The 24,182-nt window shown below is 45.2% G+C and overlaps 1 protein-coding gene across 1 annotated transcript in view; it reads left to right on the top strand.

The window, feature by feature from the left end:
* The window catches only part of NDST2 (N-deacetylase and N-sulfotransferase 2), a 149,383-nt gene that overhangs the window by 87,197 nt on the left and 38,004 nt on the right, over nucleotides 1-24,182 (top strand). The window contains exon 2 of the mRNA XM_066600513.1: nucleotides 532-1,899. Coding sequence (XP_066456610.1) covers nucleotides 907-1,899 — 993 coding nt within the window. The 5' untranslated portion in view covers nucleotides 532-906. The remainder of the gene's footprint in view (nucleotides 1-531; nucleotides 1,900-24,182) is intronic.

The following is a 24,182-nucleotide window of genomic DNA, read 5'->3' as shown; positions in this document are numbered from 1 at the left end:
TGTAAACAAGTGTATCCAGTAAAATATATGTATTCAAAAGACTATCAGTAGGCTGACGATGAATACCGCCTTTACATGACTCTCCTCTTGTTACATGTGTGAAGGTGGTTTCACTTCTGCATTGGAACCTCTAGTCAGAGCACCTTTTCTAAAAGCCCGGCAGCTGAGTGGAAAGCGAACGGACCCCATTATAGTTAGTGGGGTCCGTTTTCGGTTTCATCATAAGACTGAGCTGTTCGGCCCGGGCATTCCTCTCCTTTCTTGCTCTGTTCGGGGAGCAGGAAAGAACGCCCAACGCAGAAGTGAAACCACCCTGACTCTCATAGCCTTCATTCGTTGAATTATTTAACAAGTTTAAATGGCTCAGTATATCCAAGAAACCCTAGATGAGCTTCGTTCCTTGCGACCAGCCCACCCGCATTGTACTTCCTAACCTGTAAATAACTGGCTAGCAGCAAAGTGTTAACAAAGTGTTCTTGCTTTCCAATAAAACAGCCTTTTTGACAATGTTTCTGTTTTGCCCAATTCCAGGACACAGCCTGACGGCAAAGATTAAACATCTGGATTGAACTTTGGAAGGGAGTCTTTCTTCACAAGCAGCTCCTTGCCAACATAAGAGGAAGAAGAGATGTGAGAAGCCGTTGGGATGTAACTTTGTGGTGGCAGTCTGCTAAGCGTCCCGGATCGGAGTGCAGAGAAGCAATGGGAATTGGAGGCCATGGTAACCTGACATAAATGGCAGGCTGGAGGCGATCTCACCTCTTTGCGTCCTACTTCTACTGCCTTCTACTGTGCTGTTGCTGCTGCTCCCTTGACGGACATCACATCTTGTCGCTGTGTAGTCGAAGGCCAGTCATTAAGCAGTTCAGGTGAATTCTGCAGTCGGGTGGGGTTTTTGGCCTCACCATGATTCATCTATGGAAAGTGGTTCGGCACATGCGACAGCTGGAACTCCACCGATTGATCCTACTGTTGATTGCTTTCAGCTTGGCTTCCATGTGTTTCTTGGCTTACTATGTGACCAATAGCCCCAAAATTAAGGAGCCTCCCCCTTTACCTTTTAGTGACTGCAGCAGTCAGCAAAGGATTGTGGTTCAACCCCAAGCGAGCTGGCGGATAGCCAAATCTGTGGATACCTCCCGCACCGAACCAGTGGTGCTCGTGTTTGTAGAGAGCATATACTCTCAGCTCGGACAGGAGATTGTGGCTATATTAGAATCGGGCAGATTTAGGTACAGGACAGAAATAGCTCCCGGAAAGGGGGATATGCCAACTCTGACAGACAAAGACCGGGGTCGTTATGCTCTGATCATTTATGAGAACATCTTGAAATATGTTAATCTTGATGCTTGGAACCGAGAACTGCTGGACAAGTACTGTGTGGAATATGGGGTCGGTATCATTGGCTTCTTTAAAGCCAATGAAAACAGCTTATTAAGCGCACAACTAAAAGGCTTCCCACTCTTCCTACATTCCAATCTGGGATTGAGGGACTATCATATTAATCCCAATGCTCCACTCCTTTACGTGACCCGTGCTAACGAAGTGGAGCAGGGACCTCTTCCTGGAGACGACTGGACGGTGTTTCAGTCTAACCACAGCACCTATGAGCCTGTACTGTTGGCTAGCACCAAGTCTGCCGAATCTATTCCCCATCTTGCTACGCACAAAGCACTTCATGCCACTGTGGTGCAGGACTTGGGTCTTCATGATGGGATCCAAAGGGTTCTGTTTGGAAATAATCTTAACTTTTGGCTGCACAAACTTATTTTTGTTGATGCCATCGCCTACTTAACTGGCAAGCGGCTCTGCTTAACACTTGACCGATACATTTTGGTTGATATCGATGATATATTTGTTGGGAAAGAAGGAACCAGAATGAAAGTATCAGATGTTGAGGTAAGGAGTTAAATGCTTTTAACTATCTATTCAAAAATGCTAATTCTGAAAGGTCATTTATTTTTTTTTATTTTTTTTATTGATCAAGCAAATGAAAAATGGAATTTGGGATCAGATGTTGTACGCCATACCATTAATCTGCAGCATGCGCTGCAAAACTACAAGTCCCAGTGTGTGTGCAGTTGGTAACAGCCAGTGAACCGCAGGTTGGAGATCACTGGCCTAGGCTTAGGATTTCTCCACAAAATTGGTTTCCGTCGTGAATTCCATCTTTCTGGGCTGCTTGTTCATTTAAGCAACTTTTTGTAATGTGTGAAATTGAATTTCTGATTCCTAAATGAAGGGCTGTGCAGTTGGAGTCAGTAGAAATGTACCGTCTATGGCTTCAAAATTAGATTATAGATTACCTCCCAAACGGTTTACAGCGAACAGAGCTCGTTCTACAGGAGAAAGACTTAACTGTTTTGGGCGAACTGAGCTTGTTCAACTTCAAACAAATGTAGCTCTGGGGATATGAATTTCAGACTTTCCTCCCCCTGTCGTTCCCTTCCCGCTCAGTGCTGGCATCGGGGAAACCACTGGGGAGGTAAGTATAACGCTTCATCACTTCATCTACTTTCAGCCCTTTAGTTTGTACTGCTAATAGTAGATGAGTGGCTCCTTTAAATATCGTGAAAAAGATTTTTTTTTAAAAAGGCCACATAATTGGTAATGCCACATCTGTAACATACTATAAAATATTACTTTATATATGCAGCAAAGTAAATTCTGCAAAAAGAAAAAAAAAGGCAAAATAGCCATTTTCTGCTCATGTCGCTTTCTCAAAACCGGAATGAACAGTAATCAAAAAGTTGTATGTTCCTCAAAATAGTACCAATAAAAACTACAGGTCATCCTGCAAAAAACGAGCCCTCTTTCAGCTTTGTTGACAGGCAAGTAAAAGAATATGATAACACAAAAAAAAGAAATAATTCTGGCTGAGCAGCTGAGTGGAAAGTGAACAGACCGTATTGTAGTCAATGGGGTCCATACGGAGCTGTTCATTTGCACCCTAAGGGCTTATTCACCCGTCCGTATATCAGCCGTGTTTTCACGCCCGGCCGATATACGGTATCCCTTTCTGCAGGGGGAGGAGGCGGGTGCTGGGAGCAGTGCACTGAGCTCCGGCCCCCTCTCCGGCCCTCACCACTATTTGCAATGGGACGGGGCGGGACTTGGCTCTGCCACACCCCTCCCATTTGAAAACAGTGGCGAGGGGCGGAGAGGGAGCGGGAGTTCAGTGCACTGCTCCCAGCACCCGCCTCCTCCCCCTGCAGAAAGGGATACCGTATATTGGCCGGGCATGAAAACCCGGCCGATATACGGACGTGTGAATAAGCCCTAAGACAGAGCCATTCGCCTGCTGGGATTCTACTTTCCTGCTCCTTGATCAGAGCTGGAAAGCGGAACCTCAAGCGCAGATGTGAAACCACCCTCAGAACCTCTATAAATTTGATGTAGTGATATCCGTACTGACCAGTAGAATGAAAAGTAACATCTTAATTAAACCACATGCTGAAGGCTGTACAAATAAATTAAAGGGTAATGGTGAACTTGCTTTTTTTTTCATCAACCCCCTTCCCAACCCAACAATAAATGCATAACCGTCAATCAGTACATTATATGTACCCAAAATTGGTTCCTATAAACACTAGTAGTTCTCCCACAAACTACAAGGAGTCATATATGTTATGTTGATGAAAAAGTGAAAAAGGTAGTACCACTGAAATACAAGATGGGATACCATTTATGGGCTCTTAAGACTTAAATTAGTCATGTCACTAAGGGGTTAAGCATTCACTTGAGGCAACAGAGTTCTGTACCAAATATTTTTACATAATTTTAAAATCTAAAGCCAACGTCTCATCTTCGGGAGGATTTTTCGAATTTTAATGTGACTGTTAGGGGGTTATTCTATAATGTATTAAGCCTGAAGTTACCATTTACTGCAGTAAGTTTGTTTCTATTCCTTATTCATGAGCCATTGATGTAGGAGTCTGAACTGGAGTCAGAGGTTCTGCTTGGTGACTCCTCAGCTCTGTCTGATTTACGCAGCGGTATGCCTCCTGTACCGCTTGTGTGCTTCTGTGTATGATTACGCATCGGTACTCCTCATGTACCGCTTGTGTGCTTCTGTGTATGATTATGCACCGGTACTCCTCCTGTACCGCTTGTGTGCTTCTGTGTATGATTACACACCGGTACGCCTCCTGTACCGCTTGTGTGCTTCTGTGTCTGATTACGCACTGGTACTCCTCCTGTACCGCTTGTGTGCTTCTGTGTCTGATTACGCACTGGTACTCCTCCTGTACCGCTTGTGTGCTTCTGTGTCTGATTACTCATCGGTACTCCTCCTGTACCGCTTGTGTGCTTCTGTGTCTGATTACTCATCGGTACTCCTCCTGTACCGCTTGTGTGCTTCTGTGTATGATTACACACCGGTACTCCTCCTGTACCGCTTATGTGCTTCTGTGTCTGATTACGCACTGGTACTCCTCCTGTACCGCTTGTGTGCTTCTGTGTCTGATTACGCGCCAGTACTCCTGGGACTGCTTGTGTGCTTCTGTCTGATTTGCGCACCACTACTTCTCCGGTACCACTTGTGTGCTTCTGTGTATGATTACACACCGGTACTCCTCATGTACCGCTTGTGTGCTTCTGTGTATGATTACACACTGGTACTCCTCCTGTACCGCTTGTGTGCTTCTGTGTATGATTACACACCGGTACTCCTCCTGTACCGCTTGTGTGCTTCTGTGTATGATTACACACCGGTACTCCTCCTGTACCGTTTGTGTGCTTCTGTGTATGATTACACACCGGTACTCCTCCTGTACCGCTTGTGTGCTTCTGTGTATGATTACACACCGGTACTCCTCCTGTACCGCTTATGTGCTTCTGTGTCTGATTACGCACTGGTACTCCTCCTGTACCGCTTGTGTGCTTCTGCGTCTGATTACTCATCGGTACTCCTCCTGTACCGCTTGTGTGCTTCTGTGTCTGATTACGCACTGGTACTCCTCCTGTACCGCTTGTGTGCTTCTGTGTCTGATTACGCGCCAGTACTCCTGGGACTGCTTGTGTGCTTCTGTCTGATTTGCGCACCACTACTTCTCCGGTACCACTTGTGTGCTTCTGTGTATGATTACACACCGGTACTCCTCATGTACCGCTTGTGTGCTTCTGTGTATGATTACACACCGGTACTCCTCATGTACCGCTTGTGTGCTTCTGTGTCTGATTACACACCGGTACTCCTCATGTACCGCTTGTGTGCTTCTGTGTCTGATTACTCATCGGTACTCCTCATGTACCGCTTGTGTGCTTCTGTGTATGATTACACACCGGTACTCCTCATGTATCGCTTGTGTGCTTCTGTGTATGATTACACACCGGTACTCCTCATGTACCGCTTGTGTGCTTCTGTGTCTGATTACACACCGGTACTCCTCATGTACCGCTTGTGTGCTTCTGTGTCTGATTACTCATCGGTACTCCTCATGTACCGCTTGTGTGCTTCTGTGTATGATTACACACCGGTACTCCTCATGTATCGCTTGTGTGCTTCTGTGTCTGATTACTCATCGGTACTCCTTCAGGACTGCTTGTGTGCTTCTGTGTCTGATTATGCACCGGTACTCCTTCAGGACTGCTTGTGTGCTTCTGTGTATGATTACGCGCCAGTACTCCTGGGACTGCTTGTGTGCTTCTGTGTCTGATTACGCACCGGTACTCCTCCGGTACCGCTTGTGTGCTTCTGTGTATGATTACACACTGGTACTCCTCCTGTACCGCTTGTGTGCTTCTGTGTATGATTACACACCGGTATTCCTCCTGTACCGCTTGTGTGCTTCTGTGTATGATTACACACCGGTACTCCTCCTGTACCGCTTGTGTGCTTCTGTGTATGATTACACACTGGTGGTACTCCTGTACCGCTTGTGTGCTTCTGTGTCTGATTACTCATCGGTACTCCTCCTGTACTGCTTGTGTGCTTCTGTGTCTGATTATGCACCGGTACTCCTTCAGGACTGCTTGTGTGCTTCTGTGTATGATTACGCGCCAGTACTCCTGGGACTGCTTGTGTGCTTCTGTGTCTGATTACGCACCGGTACTCCTCGTGTACCGCTTGTGTGCTTCTGTGTATGATTACACACTGGTACTCCTCCTGTACCGCTTGTGTGCTTCTGTGTATGATTACACACTGGTGGTACTCCTGTACCGCTTGTGTGTCTGGTTGTGCGTCAGTACTCCTCCGGTACCGCTTGTGTGCTTCTGTGTATGATTACACACTGGTACTCCTCCTGTACCGCTTGTGTGCTTCTGTGTATGATTACACACCGGTATTCCTCCTGTACCGCTTGTGTGCTTCTGTGTATGATTACACACCGGTACTCCTCCTGTACCGCTTGTGTGCTTCTGTGTCTGATTACGCACTGGTACTCCTCCTGTACCGCTTGTGTGCTTCTCTGGTACCACTTGTGTGCTTCTGTGTATGATTATGCGCCACTACTTCACCTGTACCGCTTGTGTGTCTGGTTGTGCGTCAGTACTCCTCCGGTACCGCTTGTGTGCTTCTGTGTATGATTACACACCGGTACTCCTCCTGTACCGCTTGTGTGCTTCTGTGTATGATTACACACCGGTACTCCTCCTGTACCGCTTGTGTGCTTCTGTGTATGATTACACACTGGTGGTACTCCTGTACCGCTTGTGTGTCTGGTTGTGCGTCAGTACTCCTCCGGTACCGCTTGTGTGCTTCTGTGTATGATTACACACCGGTACTCCTCCTGTACCGCTTGTGTGCTTCTGTGTATGATTACACACCGGTACTCCTCCTGTACCGCTTGTGTGCTTCTGTGTATGATTACACACTGGTGGTACTCCTGTACCGCTTGTGTGTCTGGTTGTGCGTCAGTACTCCTCCGGTACCGCTTGTGTGCTTCTGTGTATGATTACACACCGGTACTCCTCCTGTACCGCTTGTGTGCTTCTGTGTATGATTACACACTGGTGGTACTCCTGTACCGCTTGTGTGCTTCTGTGTATGATTACACACCGGTACTCCTCCTGTACCGCTTGTGTGCTTCTGTGTATGATTACACACCGGTACTCCTCCTGTACCGCTTGTGTGCTTCTGTGTCTGATTACGCACTGGTACTCCTCCTGTACCGCTTGTGTGCTTCTCTGGTACCACTTGTGTGCTTCTGTGTATGATTATGCGCCACTACTTCACCTGTACCGCTTGTGTGTCTGGTTGTGCGTCAGTACTCCTCCGGTACCGCTTGTGTGCTTCTGTGTATGATTACACACCGGTACTCCTCCTGTACCGCTTGTGTGCTTCTGTGTATGATTACACACCGGTACTCCTCCTGTACCGCTTGTGTGCTTCTGTGTATGATTACACACTGGTGGTACTCCTGTACCGCTTGTGTGTCTGGTTGTGCGTCAGTACTCCTCCGGTACCGCTTGTGTGCTTCTGTGTATGATTACACACCGGTACTCCTCCTGTACCGCTTGTGTGCTTCTGTGTATGATTACACACCGGTACTCCTCCTGTACCGCTTGTGTGCTTCTGTGTATGATTACACACTGGTGGTACTCCTGTACCGCTTGTGTGTCTGGTTGTGCGTCAGTACTCCTCCGGTACCGCTTGTGTGCTTCTGTGTATGATTACATACCGGTACTCCTCCTGTACCGCTTGTGTGCTTCTGTGTATGATTACACACTGGTGGTACTCCTGTACCGCTTGTGTGCTTCTGTGTATGATTACACACCGGTACTCCTCATGTACCGCTTGTGTGCTTCTGTGTCTGATTACTCATCGGTACTCCTCCTGTACTGCTTGTGTGCTTCTGTGTCTGATTATGCACCGGTACTCCTTCAGGACTGCTTGTGTGCTTCTGTGTATGATTACGCGCCAGTACTCCTGGGACTGCTTGTGTGCTTCTGTGTCTGATTACGCACCGGTACTCCTCCTGTACCGCTTGTGTGCTTCTGTGTATGATTACACACTGGTACTCCTCCTGTACCGCTTGTGTGCTTCTGTGTATGATTACACACCGGTACTCCTCCTGTACCGCTTGTGTGCTTCTGTGTATGATTACACACCGGTACTCCTCCTGTACCGCTTGTGTGCTTCTGTGTATGATTACACACTGGTGGTACTCCTGTACCGCTTGTGTGCTTCTGTGTATGATTACACACCGGTACTCCTCCTGTACCGCTTGTGTGCTTCTGTGTATGATTACACACCGGTACTCCTCCTGTACCGCTTATGTGCTTCTGTGTCTGATTACGCACTGGTACTCCTCCTGTACCGCTTGTGTGCTTCTCTGGTACCGCTTGTGTGCTTCTGTGTATGATTATGCGCCACTACTTCACCTGTACCGCTTGTGTGTCTGGTTGTGCGTCAGTACTCCTCCGGTACCGCTTGTGTGCTTCTGTGTCTGATTGCGCCAGTACTCCTCCTTTTGGCTGTGATGTAAACTCTTAACCTTGCTGACATGACAATAAGGCTTAGTTAAAGGCATAAGAGTTGGAATGGCCATGTCACACAGACACAGGCTATTCTTCTAGTTCAGCTAATTGCTAATCTGCCAGGTACAGAGCCAATTACTCACCTATCACAGAAGAGGACCCATTCACAACCAACACATCATGTGACTACAATCCTATTAGAATAATCTCTTTATTTGCCATTATCCTGTTAAGGCTTTCTATTGGTATTCTGCTTTGTAGATAGAACTGTAAGCACAGCCCAAAAAGGGGAGAAACCTGAGGTCTTCATTTTAGAAGTTAGCACAAAATCTAAAACCTTATAAACTGTAGATGTATAGCTATTACTGGAGGGGCGTATAATGGGGTACTAGATTCCTCCACAATAGAGCGGGCTCACAGTTTACCAATGCTGGCATCAGTCGGGCGATCGTTTAGTAATCCAGCCATCTCGCTCAGATTCTGATAATCTGGCACTTGCACCTTGTGTTTTTCTTCACTATCACAAGACCAGAGTCCAAGGACTGAGCAGAGATAACTGATTAGCAGCCAACTGTGATTAACAAGCAATATGATGGCGGTATACGATGCACTCCGTGTGTATTGGGCTGGCTTCTCAGAGCCTTTCTAGTCCTAGAAGTAGACGTCCGCTTTCCATTAAATGATTGCTGGACGCTGTGATACAACGTTTAATATAAATTACATTGTGGGGTTTTTCATAATTCTACAGTTTAGGTTAAGTTCACATCTCTGTTATGGGAGCAGGAAAACGGAATCTCTTGGAAGAATAGGTCCATCTCGTAACAGAACCAAACTGTAGCGAATGGACCGCGTTGACTATAAAGCCACCGCAATACGACCGCATGTAAGAAAAACAGCATTTTACTGCGAGCAAAGCGTTTGTCTGTGGTTTTACTGTGTTTTTTTCAGACTAAAAACGCAGAAAGCAAACGGATGTCACCATTTTTTCCCCCACCCGGTGGCATAGCAACCTGTGTAAAAAAGCACAGTAAAGTACAAAATTATTCATGCAATTGCGTATTTACAGTAGTGTTTTTTTCTTTTTTTTTTTTTAATATATGCACCCCATTCATTTCAATTGGCGATTTAATCCTGAGATGTGCACGAAAACGCCAATAATAGGACTTGCTATGTGCCATTTTGCGCCCGTAAAACGCACGGCACGAAGACACTAGTGTGAGGTCTCATTGAAATACACTGAGATTTAGTTCTGCGTATCTCGTGCGCAAAAAATAACGCAACAAAAAAACCCTCTTGTGTGGGTGTGGCCTAATGGGGTCTGTTTGGTTCTTGCACCTGTCTGGCCTTTTTTCCTGGATGGAAAAGTGCTTCATGCATGACTTTTTGGCCTGGCATTTCATGGATCCGAACAGAGCCTCCAGTGCAGTGAGGAGAACCTTAGAAGACCTACATTTTAGTAAGTACTTGTATTCCCCATGAAGAAACCATTCTGGAGCATCTTTTTATTCAACATTGCATCGTTCCTCTGTTAATCCTCCAAGACCTTAACAAGTGGGTGCTACCAGTAGGGGGCATCCCAGCACACTCTCTGATTGCCCAATCGGCTCTGAGAGGATCAGGTGGGACGCAACTCTTCTGACAAGGAAATAGATAACACCCAGTTGTCAATTTATTGATTGATTCTTAGGAGGGCTAACAGGGGCTTAAACAGACAACTGTGTTTGCAGAATGTTTTGTGGGCATGAAAATCATGACGGAAGTGAAGGCATTGATTTTGACTTTGTAGTATTTTCCGATCTTGAAATACTGCGACATTTCCACTTCATGGGAACATACCCTTAGGCTACGTTCACATGGCATGTATAAGCAGCGGAATGTGTGCTGCGGAATTTCTACAGGGCACTTGATAAACAGTCCAGAAATCCGTAAGATCTTGTGGCGTTTTTCTTGGCCAATGGTTCACTTTTTGTAGATTTTAGTGCGATTTTAATTCTATCAGGTCATTGCGATGCTATATATAAGGACTGAGTGTACGCCAGAAATTCCACAGCGTATCCGTCTTGTCTGAACACAGCCTGAGAAGAGCTGGGTTGTAGCTATATGCTAAAGGATAAGGCCTCCTGTCCATGGAGAATCCGTAGCGGGTCCCTCCTGCCCCGCGGACATGAGCGCTTAAAATAAGAATTAACTTACCCGCAGCGGACCGGGCAGATCTTCTCTTCTTCACGGCCGGATCTTCTTTCTTTGGCCGGCGGATGTGCTCAGCATGCCGGCTGTGTGCCGCGCACATGCACCGGGCACATCCGCCCGGCCGAAGAAAGAAGATCCGGCCGTGAAGAAGAGAAGACCTTCCCGGTACACTGCGGGTAAGTTATTCTTATTTTAGGTCTCCCACTGATCCGGACGGCTTCCATAGGCTTCAATAGAAGCCTGCGGAGCCGTCCCCGCGGGAGACCCGCACGAAAATGGAGCATGTCACGTTTGTTTGTTTTTTTCATGCTCCATTTTTTTATTATTCCCTTTTATTGACCATCCGCGGGTATTTATCTACCCACGGGTGGTCAATGCATCCCTATGGGGTGCGGATCCGCCTGCGGGTGATCCGCTGCGGATTTTAAATCCTATTTTGCCCGTGGACATGAGGCCTAAAGCTTCCGTTGCTGTCGCTTGTATGTCTGGCAGTCGTACGGCTATAGTAGATGGATTCTGTAGCCGCTGAGTGCTGAAGCCGCTCATAAAATGGCAATGGCTGCATCCTTTTAAGATCCCCCAATGTAAAATAATTTCACCTCCATAATTTTGTCTTGAATGGAAGGCTATAGGGTAATTGCACATTAAAGTCTGGGATTTGGATGAGAAATGTAGGCTTTTTTTTTTTTTATTACACACTTAACTGGAATGAACCTTTTTAACATCAGGCAATTGGCGGTGTCCTACCAGCTAATTAATTCTTCTTTTGTGGTTCTCAATCTCCCAGTGACGCGCCATTCTTAGAGGGCCGTGCACAGTGCCCACCTGTAATGCACCTGTTGCGCTTCGTGAAAGACGGCCGAAGAATTTTTCCTCTAGAGTTTCCAATTTTCCTTTTTTTTGTGTGTGTTTTTATATCCTTGTTTTTTTTTTTTTGTACTTTCTTTGGCTAAATGGTTTGTGTGTACAGTATTGCAATGCTTGTTTTTACATATTCTTTAAAGTCTGGACACAGTAGGGTCTTGGTGGATATGGGGCTCAGTTTGCTTTGCTTCCCGGTTTTTGTGCTCTTTCCATTTTTTCTGGCATCAAGTAAAAAGTAACAGTGACCCAAACAATAATATATACAGTTTATTTTTATATATTTATACTTCTCTATCTATCTATCTATCTTACACACATGTTTACATTTTTATTTTGAAATATGTATTTTTATTTCTAAATATTTTTTATATAATTACCGTATATTTGCAAGTGAGACTTGAAATGATATTGTGTGAACCTAATGACAAAGTGCTAGAATTGCATAGAATGAATGCATGAGGAGAAGGGGAGCAAAGCTAAATGGATTTGGTTTCAGACCCTACAGGATTTGCACATAAGAAGGATTTCAGTTTTCCTCAGGCGTGAAGTTTCGGCTCCCTGAGACGACTGCTCCTTTCATGTCATTTCAAGGACATTTCTTTTCTCCTCCTGCCCCCTTTTTTTTCTGGTCTCCTAGATGAAGCCGGGGATGTATCCACAGGAGGTTCCCCTATGCGTGTTACATGTATGAGGTGGCAGAAGGAGTGACGGCTGAGGGTGGAGGAGTTGGGTTTGTCAGCAGGGTGTCTGTATGACAGCTTGTCAGGCGGCTCAATGTGAAGCATCTTCTGTGTCCATGCTTCCTTGTGTGCCGTGTGTCTCATGCTTGCCTGCTGAGATTTGCTTTTGGCTTTGCGCACCTACTTGTTATCTGCCTGGGTTTACTTCTGGCAAGAAATGGATGATCCCAGGGAGATATTCTCCTCCAGACCACTTAAGATGCACGGTGCCGTAACAATGATGTACAATGTGGGCAGCTTGGCCAGATCTTCATCTCTATTCTGGTTCCAGATCATTATTTTTAAGAACACCCGAGTATCCATGGCGCTTATTACACAAATACAACAATACTGGATGGAAAATAATGAAGCAGATTGCAGAGTTATCTGATGCAGATTGAAAAAATAGTTCTTTTATTTTCAGGCTTTTATTACATCATAGATTACAATAAATAGTTAAATGTTATCCATCTTGGTGGTTTTAACACTGATCAGTAGCTGCCTAATAACATCAACCCAATAGTTAGGCTAGGTTCACAGAAGGCGGATTTGCCGCAAAATTTCGCTGTGGCGAATCCATCTGCGGCTGCTAATCCAAGATTTGTCAAAAATCTCGTCCACGCGGGGCGGACAGTCCGTCGTGGCAAAGCCGGCATTAGCCGGGACGCAGCATGTCAATTTTTTTTTTTCCCTGTTGTGGCCTCGCTCTTCTCCATGGGAGAGCTGGCCGCCAAGGAAAAGTATGCTGCTAAGTGCCACAGGTTTTTGAAGCTGCGCTTGTCACGCTGAAATCTTGCATTTTTTTTCGCTGCGGCAAAACCGCAAGATTTCTGCTGCAAATCCACCCTGTGTGAACCCGGCCATAAGGATTTATTCACAGGCCGTGGGATATTTGCAGTGATTTAGGTGCGCGCCCCTTATGCCACAGGTTTCTCTAGCCAATAATTACTACTTTGCTTAAAATGTATTAAAACGTAGTTGTTAATGAACTTTTTTTTATTGTAGTATAACTATTAACTACTTTGCTCTTTTACTTAATTTTATGTGATTCTCAATAGGCGCATTTACCACCTAATGGCTAATACTTCTAATATGTTCTTTAAAAAGCACTCCGGGGAAAATACATTTTTCCTTCCCCCTAGGTGTCGCCACATACTTTTTAGGTGCTCTCCTAAAGGAGACATGACATTCAACCTACCCATGTGCTGTCAATCAGCACAGCATCAAATGAGCAATTACAAACTGTACCATCTCTACCTGCTGAGAGGACAGCGTAAATATCATGAACCTCTACATTCACCTAAATCTAAAGACCATAAGTATACACTCGGGGAGGATGAATGATCATCATGTTCATTATAACTGTGCAAAAGGAGCCTATAATCATCATCAGCAATGTGATTGTTTCCCTGGAGAACAGCATGTATGGTATCGTCCATCAAATTTCATCACCCAGGAAGTTCTGCAGACTGAGCTCTGGTTATCCCTTGAGAAAACCGAAAGGCAAGAAATGACCAGGGGGCGTCTCCATAAGATCACATGATCCAACTGCAGGAATTCTTTCGATAGCTTGGATTAACTAAGCAAGGTAACACTAAGCTGTCTTATATGTACTGAGGGCTGGTTGCATAATGAATGGGAAAAAAAATCACAGGAGCGGGCTGATGGACAGTCGCCCGAAACTGCTGTCTGTGTGTGGTTTTTCTGGCTTACAATTCCTGGTCATTTATAAGGCTTGTCTAAAAAGTCAAACATTGACTTGTTGGAATGCTGCCTTCCAATAGGTGGCGCTGCAGAGGTATTCTTCCATCTTCCCATTTGTATAATCTGGGGCTAATTCTTGATTTGGTAGGTACCATTTTATAGCTTTATGCGATGTCAAAACCTAAAGACCCACTGTGGGCTGCTTGTATGATGAATGAAAAAAAATGAATGAGTGTCTCTTTAAATGCCTTATGAAAACCCTTGGCGATATTTGACCTCCCATCTTAATGATTTGACTGCTAATGCTCCTTTACTATCCATGGATGTACTTACTACTGCATTGTCTAAAAACTGACGAAGGAATTGCTACAATTCTGAAACATGTTATTTTTATGCTAAACACAAGGAAGCAATGAATTTTTAAAGAAGCAACATCTGGCTGACTCGTTGGTGCCGGTCCCAGCTAACCGATCACGTAAAATCAAGTCTTAAAAGAGAAATGAAGTCTTTTTTCAAGCTGGCACTCCCATCTATAAACCACAAGAGCTTAAGACCATAGACCCCGTACAAATAAAGACAGTCTATATCTCTTCATTGCAGCGACAAGGCAACATTGTATCCCATGGGTCTTGTAAATGACAAGCAGAAGGCTTATGTGAAGTGGGCACTATGTAACTCATTCTTCATGCTCTAAGCCGTCTCTGCCTTGTCTCCTCGCTCATCTCCAATGTTGGATTACTCAGCCTTATAGTCTTGTTTGGGCCTTATCGTCTGACAGATGTGCTGTCATGGTAACGCCAGGCAATCTCTAAATCTCCATTGGTGCACAAAACTGCTAAACCTCCTTAGCCGGCTTTCCGCCCACTCCTCATTCTGTCTGTCGCCTTCAAACCGGTGTCTGAATGTGTCGACAAGCACTCCTTGGCGGCTTCCCATCCGGACTAGGTGCAGCAAATCAACTTCCACTAGAGATTTCCCTATGGCTTGCATCTTCAATGACAAGACCCCCTAATCCCGCTGTGTAGCGGAAGAAGTTATTTACACCAGTTTACCGTGTCAGGAGCGCATCTGCTCTGCGCACGTCGTAGACTAATATTAGCTGTACATTCAGTGACATCCAAGTAGTCGCATCTCATAAAGTGTGGGAATATTGCTAGGGTTTGCCATTATTTTTGTGATCTGTGGGGTCCGTATTTGGGACTACTTTCAATCCAAAGAATGAAGAGTCCACAGTGCCTTCATTGTGGGGATTCCAAAAGTCGGACTCCCACAGATCATGGAGTAATGGCCAATCCTAGCCATAGGCAATCACTTTGAGATTGGAAGCAATTGTCCGATTTCAAATGGTCATCTACTATGTCTGTAAAGATGCCAGGAGCATGGTATATTCTGCATTCTGGATGGCAAATCTATTTTCCTATTAACTTGGAGTTTAAAGATACAAGGTTCAATAGAAAGAGAACTGTCTTGAAGGATGGACATTTTTCTGTGCTTTGAATCATTGCATGGCTTTATTTACCCCACGTGTCACATTTATCTTCTGCATGGAATCCAGACATGATTTTGTTTATGGATATTAGGCTTGCGAGTACGGGCTCAGCCCTTATGAATCATGCCATTTCGAATCATGGAGACGTTTGGGGCTGATTTATCTGCATGTAGGATCATTCTGCAGAAGGGAGGGGGGAGAAAAAAATAAAAATCCCCCCTGTTTACCTATATACTGGAAGTCAGACGCTTTTAAAAATGCAGCTTCTAATAAGGACTGTTGTATCGCATATATACTTGAGTGTTTCTTGGGGTTCTCAGAAAAGCTATTATAAAAGATGGGGATGATGGGAGTGGGCATACCTAAACTCTCTGTTGGTAATCCCATTGTAATCCTTTACCCCACACTGAAGTGATTATTTTCATAGATCTTTATCTTAAAATCATTTATAAGACTGTTGTGTGTATTTTAATAGCAATGCAGAATAGCGGTCCCACTCCATATTGCGCCAGGCATGTGATCTGTTAGGTGGGCGGTAGCACTCCATACATAGCAAACACAGAGAAATGGAGATCCTACTCCTTATTAGGCCTAATTCCCACGGGCGGATTTCCGCCGCGTATTCTATTGAACCTAATAGCACAATGCTCACGGTGCAGAATTCCACGGTACGTCATGTGACACCGTGGGCGTGTCATATGACGCGGCACATGACACTGCCAACGCATCATGCGGGACGTCAGGGCGGCAGATCTGGAGGCAAGTATGGGGTTTCTCTGGTGGTGCCGTGACGGGCTCCGCAAGCGGAGCCCGTCACGGTCGTGGGCACTAGGCCCAATTCTCACTATATACAGAGAAGCAAAACAGAATGGAAGACTTATAGCCGTACTGAGCAGTGTAGATGTGAGTCTAGTGGCTGTGAGACAGTAAAACACTTAATACTGTCTGCGCCATCATCTCAGTGTGACCCTGTGCTTCTTTCTCGTAGCCCCTGCTCCCTCCTCCTCTCGCCATAGATTTTTATGGAAAATGGGTAATCTGACCTGTCAGTGAGCTGGTAGTCCATCTTGTCTCCCAAGACAGAATGTAGTAATTTTTCAGAGTGAACAGTTTAGGAGGGAAGAGGAAATGAGCCTGGTGAGTGGAAAAAGAAACAAACATTTTTCTGTTGGGGTAGATTACAAAATGTCTTATTAGCATGTACTATTGATTTATGCAAAGTATGTTCAAAGGTTAGTAATGGAGATGAGCGAGTATACTCGCTAAGGCACATTACGTGAGCAAATAGTGCCTTAGCCGAGTATCTCCCGCTCGTGTCTAATGATTCGGGGGCCGGCGCGGGTGACAGGTGAGTTGCGGGGGGGCTGGGGAGATCTCCCCTCCGTTCCTCCCGATCTCCCTAGCTGCTCCCCGCCCGCCCCTGAATCTTCAGTGAAGAGCGGGGAGATACTCGGCTAAGGCACTACTCGCTCGAGTAATGTGCTGTAGCAAGTATACTCACTCATATCTAGTTAGTAACCATTTAAAAAGACAACTATGATGGCAAGTGTGGCAGGTATTACAAAATTGCCTTTGCCCAACCCTTTCAACTTTGCCATTTTTGCACAAGTAGTAAATAATTGATAACCCGTCCTCAGTATAGGGAATGAATAGTAAATCGGTGGGGGTCTGTCACCAGGAACCCCCTCCAATTCACTTTTTGCCAGGTCGGTGCACTAATGCATTAAGTTGATTTCTGCAAGAAGTACTTGTTGTTAGCTGTTTAGTCGTTCACGACCCTTGGTGACCCTAATGGTGAGCTCCCTCCATGTTTTTCGGTTTTGCGCTGCTTCTTTCAGCTGTGTGATATCCATGCCAGTATCCATTCTGACAGTATCAGCCATCGTGTTCTTTGGCGGCCAGGTCTTCTTTTACCGCTGATCTGTCCAAGCCTTATAGATTTTTCTAGCAACTCTGCTCTCATTATATGGCCGAAATCAGTGAGTCTGAGCCGGCCATCTTGCCCTCCAGTGATATATCAGGTCTTATCCGGTTCAGGACTTCTCTGTTTGTTCCTCTCGCCGTCCAGGGTATACGCAGCAGCTTTCACCAGCACCACAGCTCAAACGCATCAATCCTCCTATCAGCTTTTTTCGCAGTCCAGCTTTCACATCCATACATGGCTGTGGGGAAAATGGTGTTATACACTATCCTGCGTTTAGTTGATATTCCTACTTTTCCAGATTTTGTCCATGTTTAGCATCGTGCTTCGCCCCAATGCTGTCCTACGTTTTATCTCTGGCCTAGATTCTTCAGCCTGGTCAATTTGTGAACCAAGGAAGATGAAGTCTCTCATGTATCCTATGACCTCATTGTCGATTTTGAATTTGGCCATTTTTTGCAGTTTTCATAATTTTAGTCTTTAAATTCAGGTAGAGGCCCATTTTTTTTCACATAATGGAGGTCGTTGAGGTTTCTGCCAGAGGTACACAGCTCCATTTCCACTGCAGTGGCCCGGTTTGGTATTGCAGGCCAAGTTCCCATTCATTTTAATACCAAGTCAGGCCATTGTGGTGGGGATGGAACTGTGTGCTTTCTGCAGAAAGTGGCTCAGTGCATCGGCCTGGCACATAGCCAATTGGTAGGGGTCCCAGGTGGCAGACCCCCGCGAGTCTACTATTCTTTCTACCTTATAAAACAAAAAAAAAGCCAAATTTCGAAGAGAAAAATGAACAACCATAATTATACATTCATAGCCATCACTCACTATGTTAAGACCTAGGGTACATTTACATGTAGCTAATTTGCTGCAGATTTCACACCTTCAATTTGAATTTGTTTTGAAGGGGTGAATTCTGCAACACACTCCACATCAAACAGTACAGATGTTGTTGTGGATTCTTGTGTTGATTTGCTGTGGATTTGTTCAGCTGTGGATAATCTGCAGCAATCAGCTACGTGTGGTCAGAATCTGCTGCTACTCCCTACTCTGTGCCCCCCATTGTAACCGTGCCTCCACACTCCTCCTGGTAATAGTGCTCCCCTTTGTGGCCATCATTAGTACAGCTATAGCCCACCATTGATAAAGTTGTGCCTTGCCTTCTCTTCCCGTCGAACCTTCGGTGCCACAGCAGTGTTTTAACATGCACTCGCAGTAAGGCTGGGTTCACACTGGGTGGATTTGCCACAGAAATTCCGTCTGGAATTTCGCAGCGGCAAATGCGCCTGCGGCAGCTAATCATGGGATTAGCCAGCCATGTGGACGAGATTTCTCAGGCGCGGATTCGCCGGCCGCAGCGTGTTCATTTTTATTTCCTTCTGCTGTGGCCGCGCTCTCCTCTGTATGAGCGTCGGACGCAACGGAAAAGCGAGCGTCTGGGCCGCTTCAAAACCCGCAGCTAAGTGCCGCGGGTTTTGAAGCAGCGGGTTCCCGGCGGAGATCTCGCAGTTTTTCGCTGCGGCCAAACCGTGAGATTTGCACGCGGAATCTGCCCAGTGTGAACCCAGCCTTATGCTGAGCTTAGCCTAAGTTCGGAATTCAGGAGAAGGGAGGAGTCAGGATTTCCTCTGCATACAGCGTCGCCGGCATCTAGAACCTCGGAAAGGCTGTGAGACATTGGCGGGCAGACAAGCAATGGTAAGGAAGGCGGGGCTGCAGCAGGGCTAGTCGCCATTGGCAGTCTTGTCTCCAGCTGTAAATTACAGGTCACATGACCATTTTGGTCACCATCTGGAGCCCTTTAATAGTTGGACAACCCCTTTAATGCTTATACAACATTAGCCATGCAGTCATTATTGGTCAACTGTAAAATTGGTGATGCATCGTTAGCAGAAACTTAAATTATTTAGTAATCGGTACAATTCCACCCCCCCCCCCCTTTTTTTTTTTTCTAAATCCGAAACTTCAGCCTATGATTAATTTTTTTGTCTAAGTTCTGCAGTGGAAAGTGGCCTGTATGTGGTGGGAGGAGTGGACACAGCGAGTGCTATCCTTGCCTTGTTCAGTTATTTTCAATGCCAGTCTATCTGAAAAACACATGAATTGCCCTGCTGCTTTGTCTCCACATGCCACATTTTCCTCTCGGCAGGAAAGGGTTTTTTGCAGCCCATTTTATACACTCAAGCTTCTGGATCAATGATACCCATTGAGAAATCTTTGATTTTTCACCTCTTTGCTTCTGAAAATAATAAAGCGGAATGTTGGCTTTCTACCTGCTTATGGCGAATTCAAAGGTGCCTCTTGTCTTTGTGCACTTGAGCTTCTCTGTGCTGTAATACATTTAGCTGAATAATGTAGCATCACAGCCTCTTAAATGCTGGAATATACCGTGCTGGAACGTGAAAGTATAGGCGTAGAGTCTCTCTGCGCTTAGTACTGGGTTTCCATTTTTCTGCTCCGGTTTTGGAGCAGAGAAACCATCCCCCCCCCCCCCCCAATAAATTTTCGGCAAGCAAACCTAAAGACCTCAGTTTGATTCCGTGCTGATAAGTTTCCGGTTTTTCTTTTTGTATGGGAAAATAGCGCAGTCTGCAGCGATATTTAAAGAAAAACAAAAAAAAAAACTTTGAAATCAATAGGGATAAACCAATCCATTTCTTTTCTTTTTTTCCCCCTTTTTATTTAAGTTTCTCTCTAAAACGGAGAAGAGAAATGGAAACTCTTAAATGAGCCCTAACATAGCTGTGAAAGCAGCAAATACCAGCCCTGGCATGCTATGGAAAAAAGATTGTTCCTGCACAATTGCGGAAACCAATTGCGCTTTTTGCAAGCGGAGGAAAAATCACAGCATGCTCCATTCTTGTGCGGACTCGATTCAAACTACTTCCATTGAAGTCTTTGGAACTCGTCCCACCTGCGGCCTGTCCGCAATTAACACTACGGACAGGTCGCGGATTCTGCATCACCAAGTGAAGGCATGGGGGGAAAAAATCTGTACTGCGCATGTCCAGCGCTGAGCCACCGGGTCCATCCACAGTAGACAAAAAGACTGGAAATGACAGGTATGCACGGACGTCACTGCTGTCTGGGTCAAATTCTGTGCGGGCTCCTGCATATAGAATCCGGCTTTGCCGTGTGCAGGCAACCTTAGGGCTCAGTTCAGGGTATTCATCTCTGATCCACATTTGGAGAAGAGAAATTAAAATAAAACGGAAAGCAGCCTTGACTACATTTTTTTTCAGATGTGTTACTACAGCTTAGTGGCAGCTGTGGTGTTGGTGGACGTCCGATCATGATCTTATCTTTATTTAAAGCGTACTTAACTTGTCAGATGCCCTTTTAAAATAAGCTGTCGTGTGTGTACATGAGGAATAAAACTATTTTTGGCCATTAAATGACGTAGATCCTACCTTTTTTCCCCCTCTCTGCAGGGTGTACCGTTGATTCTCTGTTCTCTCTGAACTGGATGGAGGAGACTGGCTCTTGTGTTGTGTTCTATATACAATGCACAGAAAACTATAGATTCTGCTCTCTAACACACAGAGATAGTGTACAGCAGGCATGAGCAGTAGAGATGTGACTATATGGCAGTAGTTTTCTCACCATTAGCTCCAGCAGGGTGTGTGTGTGTCTTTCCCTACTCCTTCTCCCAGTTAGGAATGGATCTGTCACATAATGGACACAAATGGTGCCTGACGGACTGCATGGACTGTAGTGGTGCTTGTTGGGCTTCCCTCATGCCGTCGGGCATTTTACTGGACAAAGTAGCTGCTGTGCTGCATTATCCAGGATTGTGTGTCACACCTGCTCTAGAGGCTCTGGATATGGAGCCCGTGACACCGGTATAAACAGTCTTACCTGGATTTCTGCATTGATTACTAATACATTTTGGTCTCCTTGTAATTCCTAGTCACAGTTAGGCCTCTTTCACACAGGCGAAAGCGATATCGCTGCTTCAGAATCGCTGCGACATTGCAGATTTGTACACACAATTTTGTAGCATCAGTGATGCTTTTTTTCTTGTGAAAAAAGTTGCATTGCGTTGCGGCTACCTGTGATTTTCTCGCACGATAAAATCGTGAGTAAGGTAATAGGAGTTTCTAATGTTAAAAATGTATCACATCGCAAGAAAATGCACATGCAATGCGATAAACAAGGCTGCATAGGGAAATGTGAGCTACAAAACATCACACGGGTGGGTCGACTTCCGCATGCAGAAACCGGCCCTGGCAGCAGCGGCGTCCACGCGTACCTGCTTTCATTTTCTTCTTTCTGCACTGCGGATGGTCGTTCGGCTCGCTGTCAAGAATGCGCAATGTAGATCTTTTTTTTTCTTCTTCTTTTTAACTCCTGCTTTTCCCGTGACCTGTCAATTGCGTATGGGCCACGGGTCTGACTGCTTCCATTGAATTCGATGGAAGCTGTCTGTACGGAATCCGCAGGTAAATGGAGCATGCTGCAATTCTTTTTTTACATTTTTTTTTTTTTTTTTTAAATCCACGAGCGCTAACTGCAATTGGTTTTTGCTTGTGTGCATGAAGAATCACTTTTAAATTGCATGCTATGGCTAGTATTTGCTGCGGAATCCAGAGGTGGTTGCCCACTCCGGATTCTACAATTCAAATCCCCCTGTGTGCATTCACCCTAAATGTTTCAGATAATCAGTATTTCTGCAATGCCTTGCATGCTCAGCCCTCTTCAGGTCATACCCACGCCACAGCATCTCGATTGGTCAAGTCAGTCCTAACCTTTAAACCTTTCGAAAACATCATCCTTTTCAACCGTTCTTTAGTTTTTAGTTGGATGCCTTGAATTATCGCCTAGTTGCATCACCCAACGTCTCTTCGGCTTGAGGTCATGGACTGTTTCCTTATATCCTTCGGTAAGATGTTTTGATACACCTTAGACTTCCTTGAAGTGGGATATGTGACGTAATGTTGCTGTAGGCTTCCCACCAAGACTTTGAGAGAGGTGGAGGGCAGCAAATGTCTGAAGGTCTTTCTGGACCATCTTATGAAGTCTAAGAATGGCGACTCTGGATTCTATCACTATTGTAGATGGGATTCCCTGGGTGAATTGTTCTAGGTGTTTGTGTTGAAGGACCGTTGATGGTAAGACTGGTGACGGCCAAGCGGCTTTCTTTCCCTCCTGAGTGACACACTTCTGCGGGCGACATGTGAGACAAGCTGCTCGTGATATCATAGCGGCTGATGTAGTAGGTATTGGCACGGACATGTTTCTTTTGGCTGCAGAAATGAAGGAAAGGAGAATTTATGTTTCTCTCTGGCTAGAGGATAGCAAACAGCATTGCTATGGTGACTTGTTACTAAAAAAGGTTTAGCTACCTCATAAGACATGACCTTAGTATAAGCATTTCCTGAAAGATGTGTTTGATGTATGAAATCCTTTAATTGGGTTTGAACCAATATTAAGTCAGACTCATTCCAAAGGCATGTACTTGTATATGTAGGGCGTCCTCCCTCCTCCTCCTCCCTCGGCTCTCTTCTTTCTTATGTTGGTAAGTTAATATCTCGATATTTTTTCTTTTGTTCTCTACAGTACAGAATTTTCACACCATAAAATAGGAAGTTTATAATCTTGTATAACACTTGGTCTGTAATATTTATTATGGAAGTGCATATTCCGTATGCTTGTAATGTCTTTTTAAATCCCTCTCCCTTGATACATTTATGCTATTTACGTGCACTTTGAAGAGAATCTGTCAAGGTGAAAATCCTCCCCAACTCACCTCTCAGGTGTCTTCTCACACCCCTTCTGGGTGCTCTCCTTGGTGAGAGACTATGCCTTCCCAACCCCCTAGATGTCGCCACACATTTCTTGGTTGCTCTCCTTAAGAAAGACAACACCACTCTTGACCCACGTCACAGGCCTCTCACCAGCCAAGCCAAAAACCTACTGATGAGGGGCAAACAGCCCAAAACAGCTGTCTGTGTATGGATTCTGGCTTGGTTTCCTATTCCCAATCATTGTTTTACAGACTTGTTAAAAAGTTGTACATTGATTTGAAGGAATGCTGCCATCCAATAGGTGGCGCTGCAGAAGTATTGTTCAATTTTCCTTATTTGCATAAATTACCCAGAGGAGCATGCATGGCCTTATAAGTCTCCTCACTCCTCTCTCAGGTGTCTTCTCACACCCCTTCTGGATGCTCCCCTTTACAACATGACAGGAGTTTAGGAGAAATACATCTCCACTGCAACTCCTGTCATCCTGATACAACACATTACAGGAATTTGGCAAGGGGGGGGGGGGGGGGGGGTTCACAGTCACAGATGCCTTTTTTAAAAGCAAGTTGCCCTAGTCCAGGCCCCAAATTGACTGAGTAGCCAGGCATTAACATTAATACAAAACAACTTAAAAGCAATAGGGACTGGGAGTTAATTGGCCTGTTCTAAACTTGCTCCCTTAAAGGGGTTCCTAGTGTTGTATAGATTGAACCAACACTATCCCCACCCTACCCCCACTTCTGTTTGTTCTTTTTTCTCTTTTTTTTTCCTTTGCAAAGCAAGAAGATGGTGTGTTTTTCCATAACTGGTGTACGGGGAAAAGTGGGTCTAACGACCAATTCTCATTATCCAAAGAGCTTCTGAAAGTTGAGACCCAGACTCTGATTGATTTGGGATAAGCGAAAGCTCAATTTTCCATTGCATCAGTTCCAATAAATCCCCTAATTGCTCGTGTGTAGGAGTGTGTGAGTGTAGCCGAGGATTGGAGACGCATGGCCTATGTACACAACTACTGTCACATTTCATGTAGTTACTGAGCATCTTCCTGATGAAGATAAGTCGAAGTTTTGCTTCTCGGCAACAAATATTTTCAATTATGGCCGAAGCTGAAACCGGCATGAACATTCTCATTA

This window comes from Eleutherodactylus coqui, chromosome 4 (genome assembly GCF_035609145.1).
Source record: "Eleutherodactylus coqui strain aEleCoq1 chromosome 4, aEleCoq1.hap1, whole genome shotgun sequence".
Classification (NCBI taxonomy): Eukaryota; Metazoa; Chordata; class Amphibia; order Anura; family Eleutherodactylidae; genus Eleutherodactylus; species Eleutherodactylus coqui.
Note: the sequence above shows the minus strand (reverse complement) of the source record. Positions and strands in the feature narration are given on the sequence as shown.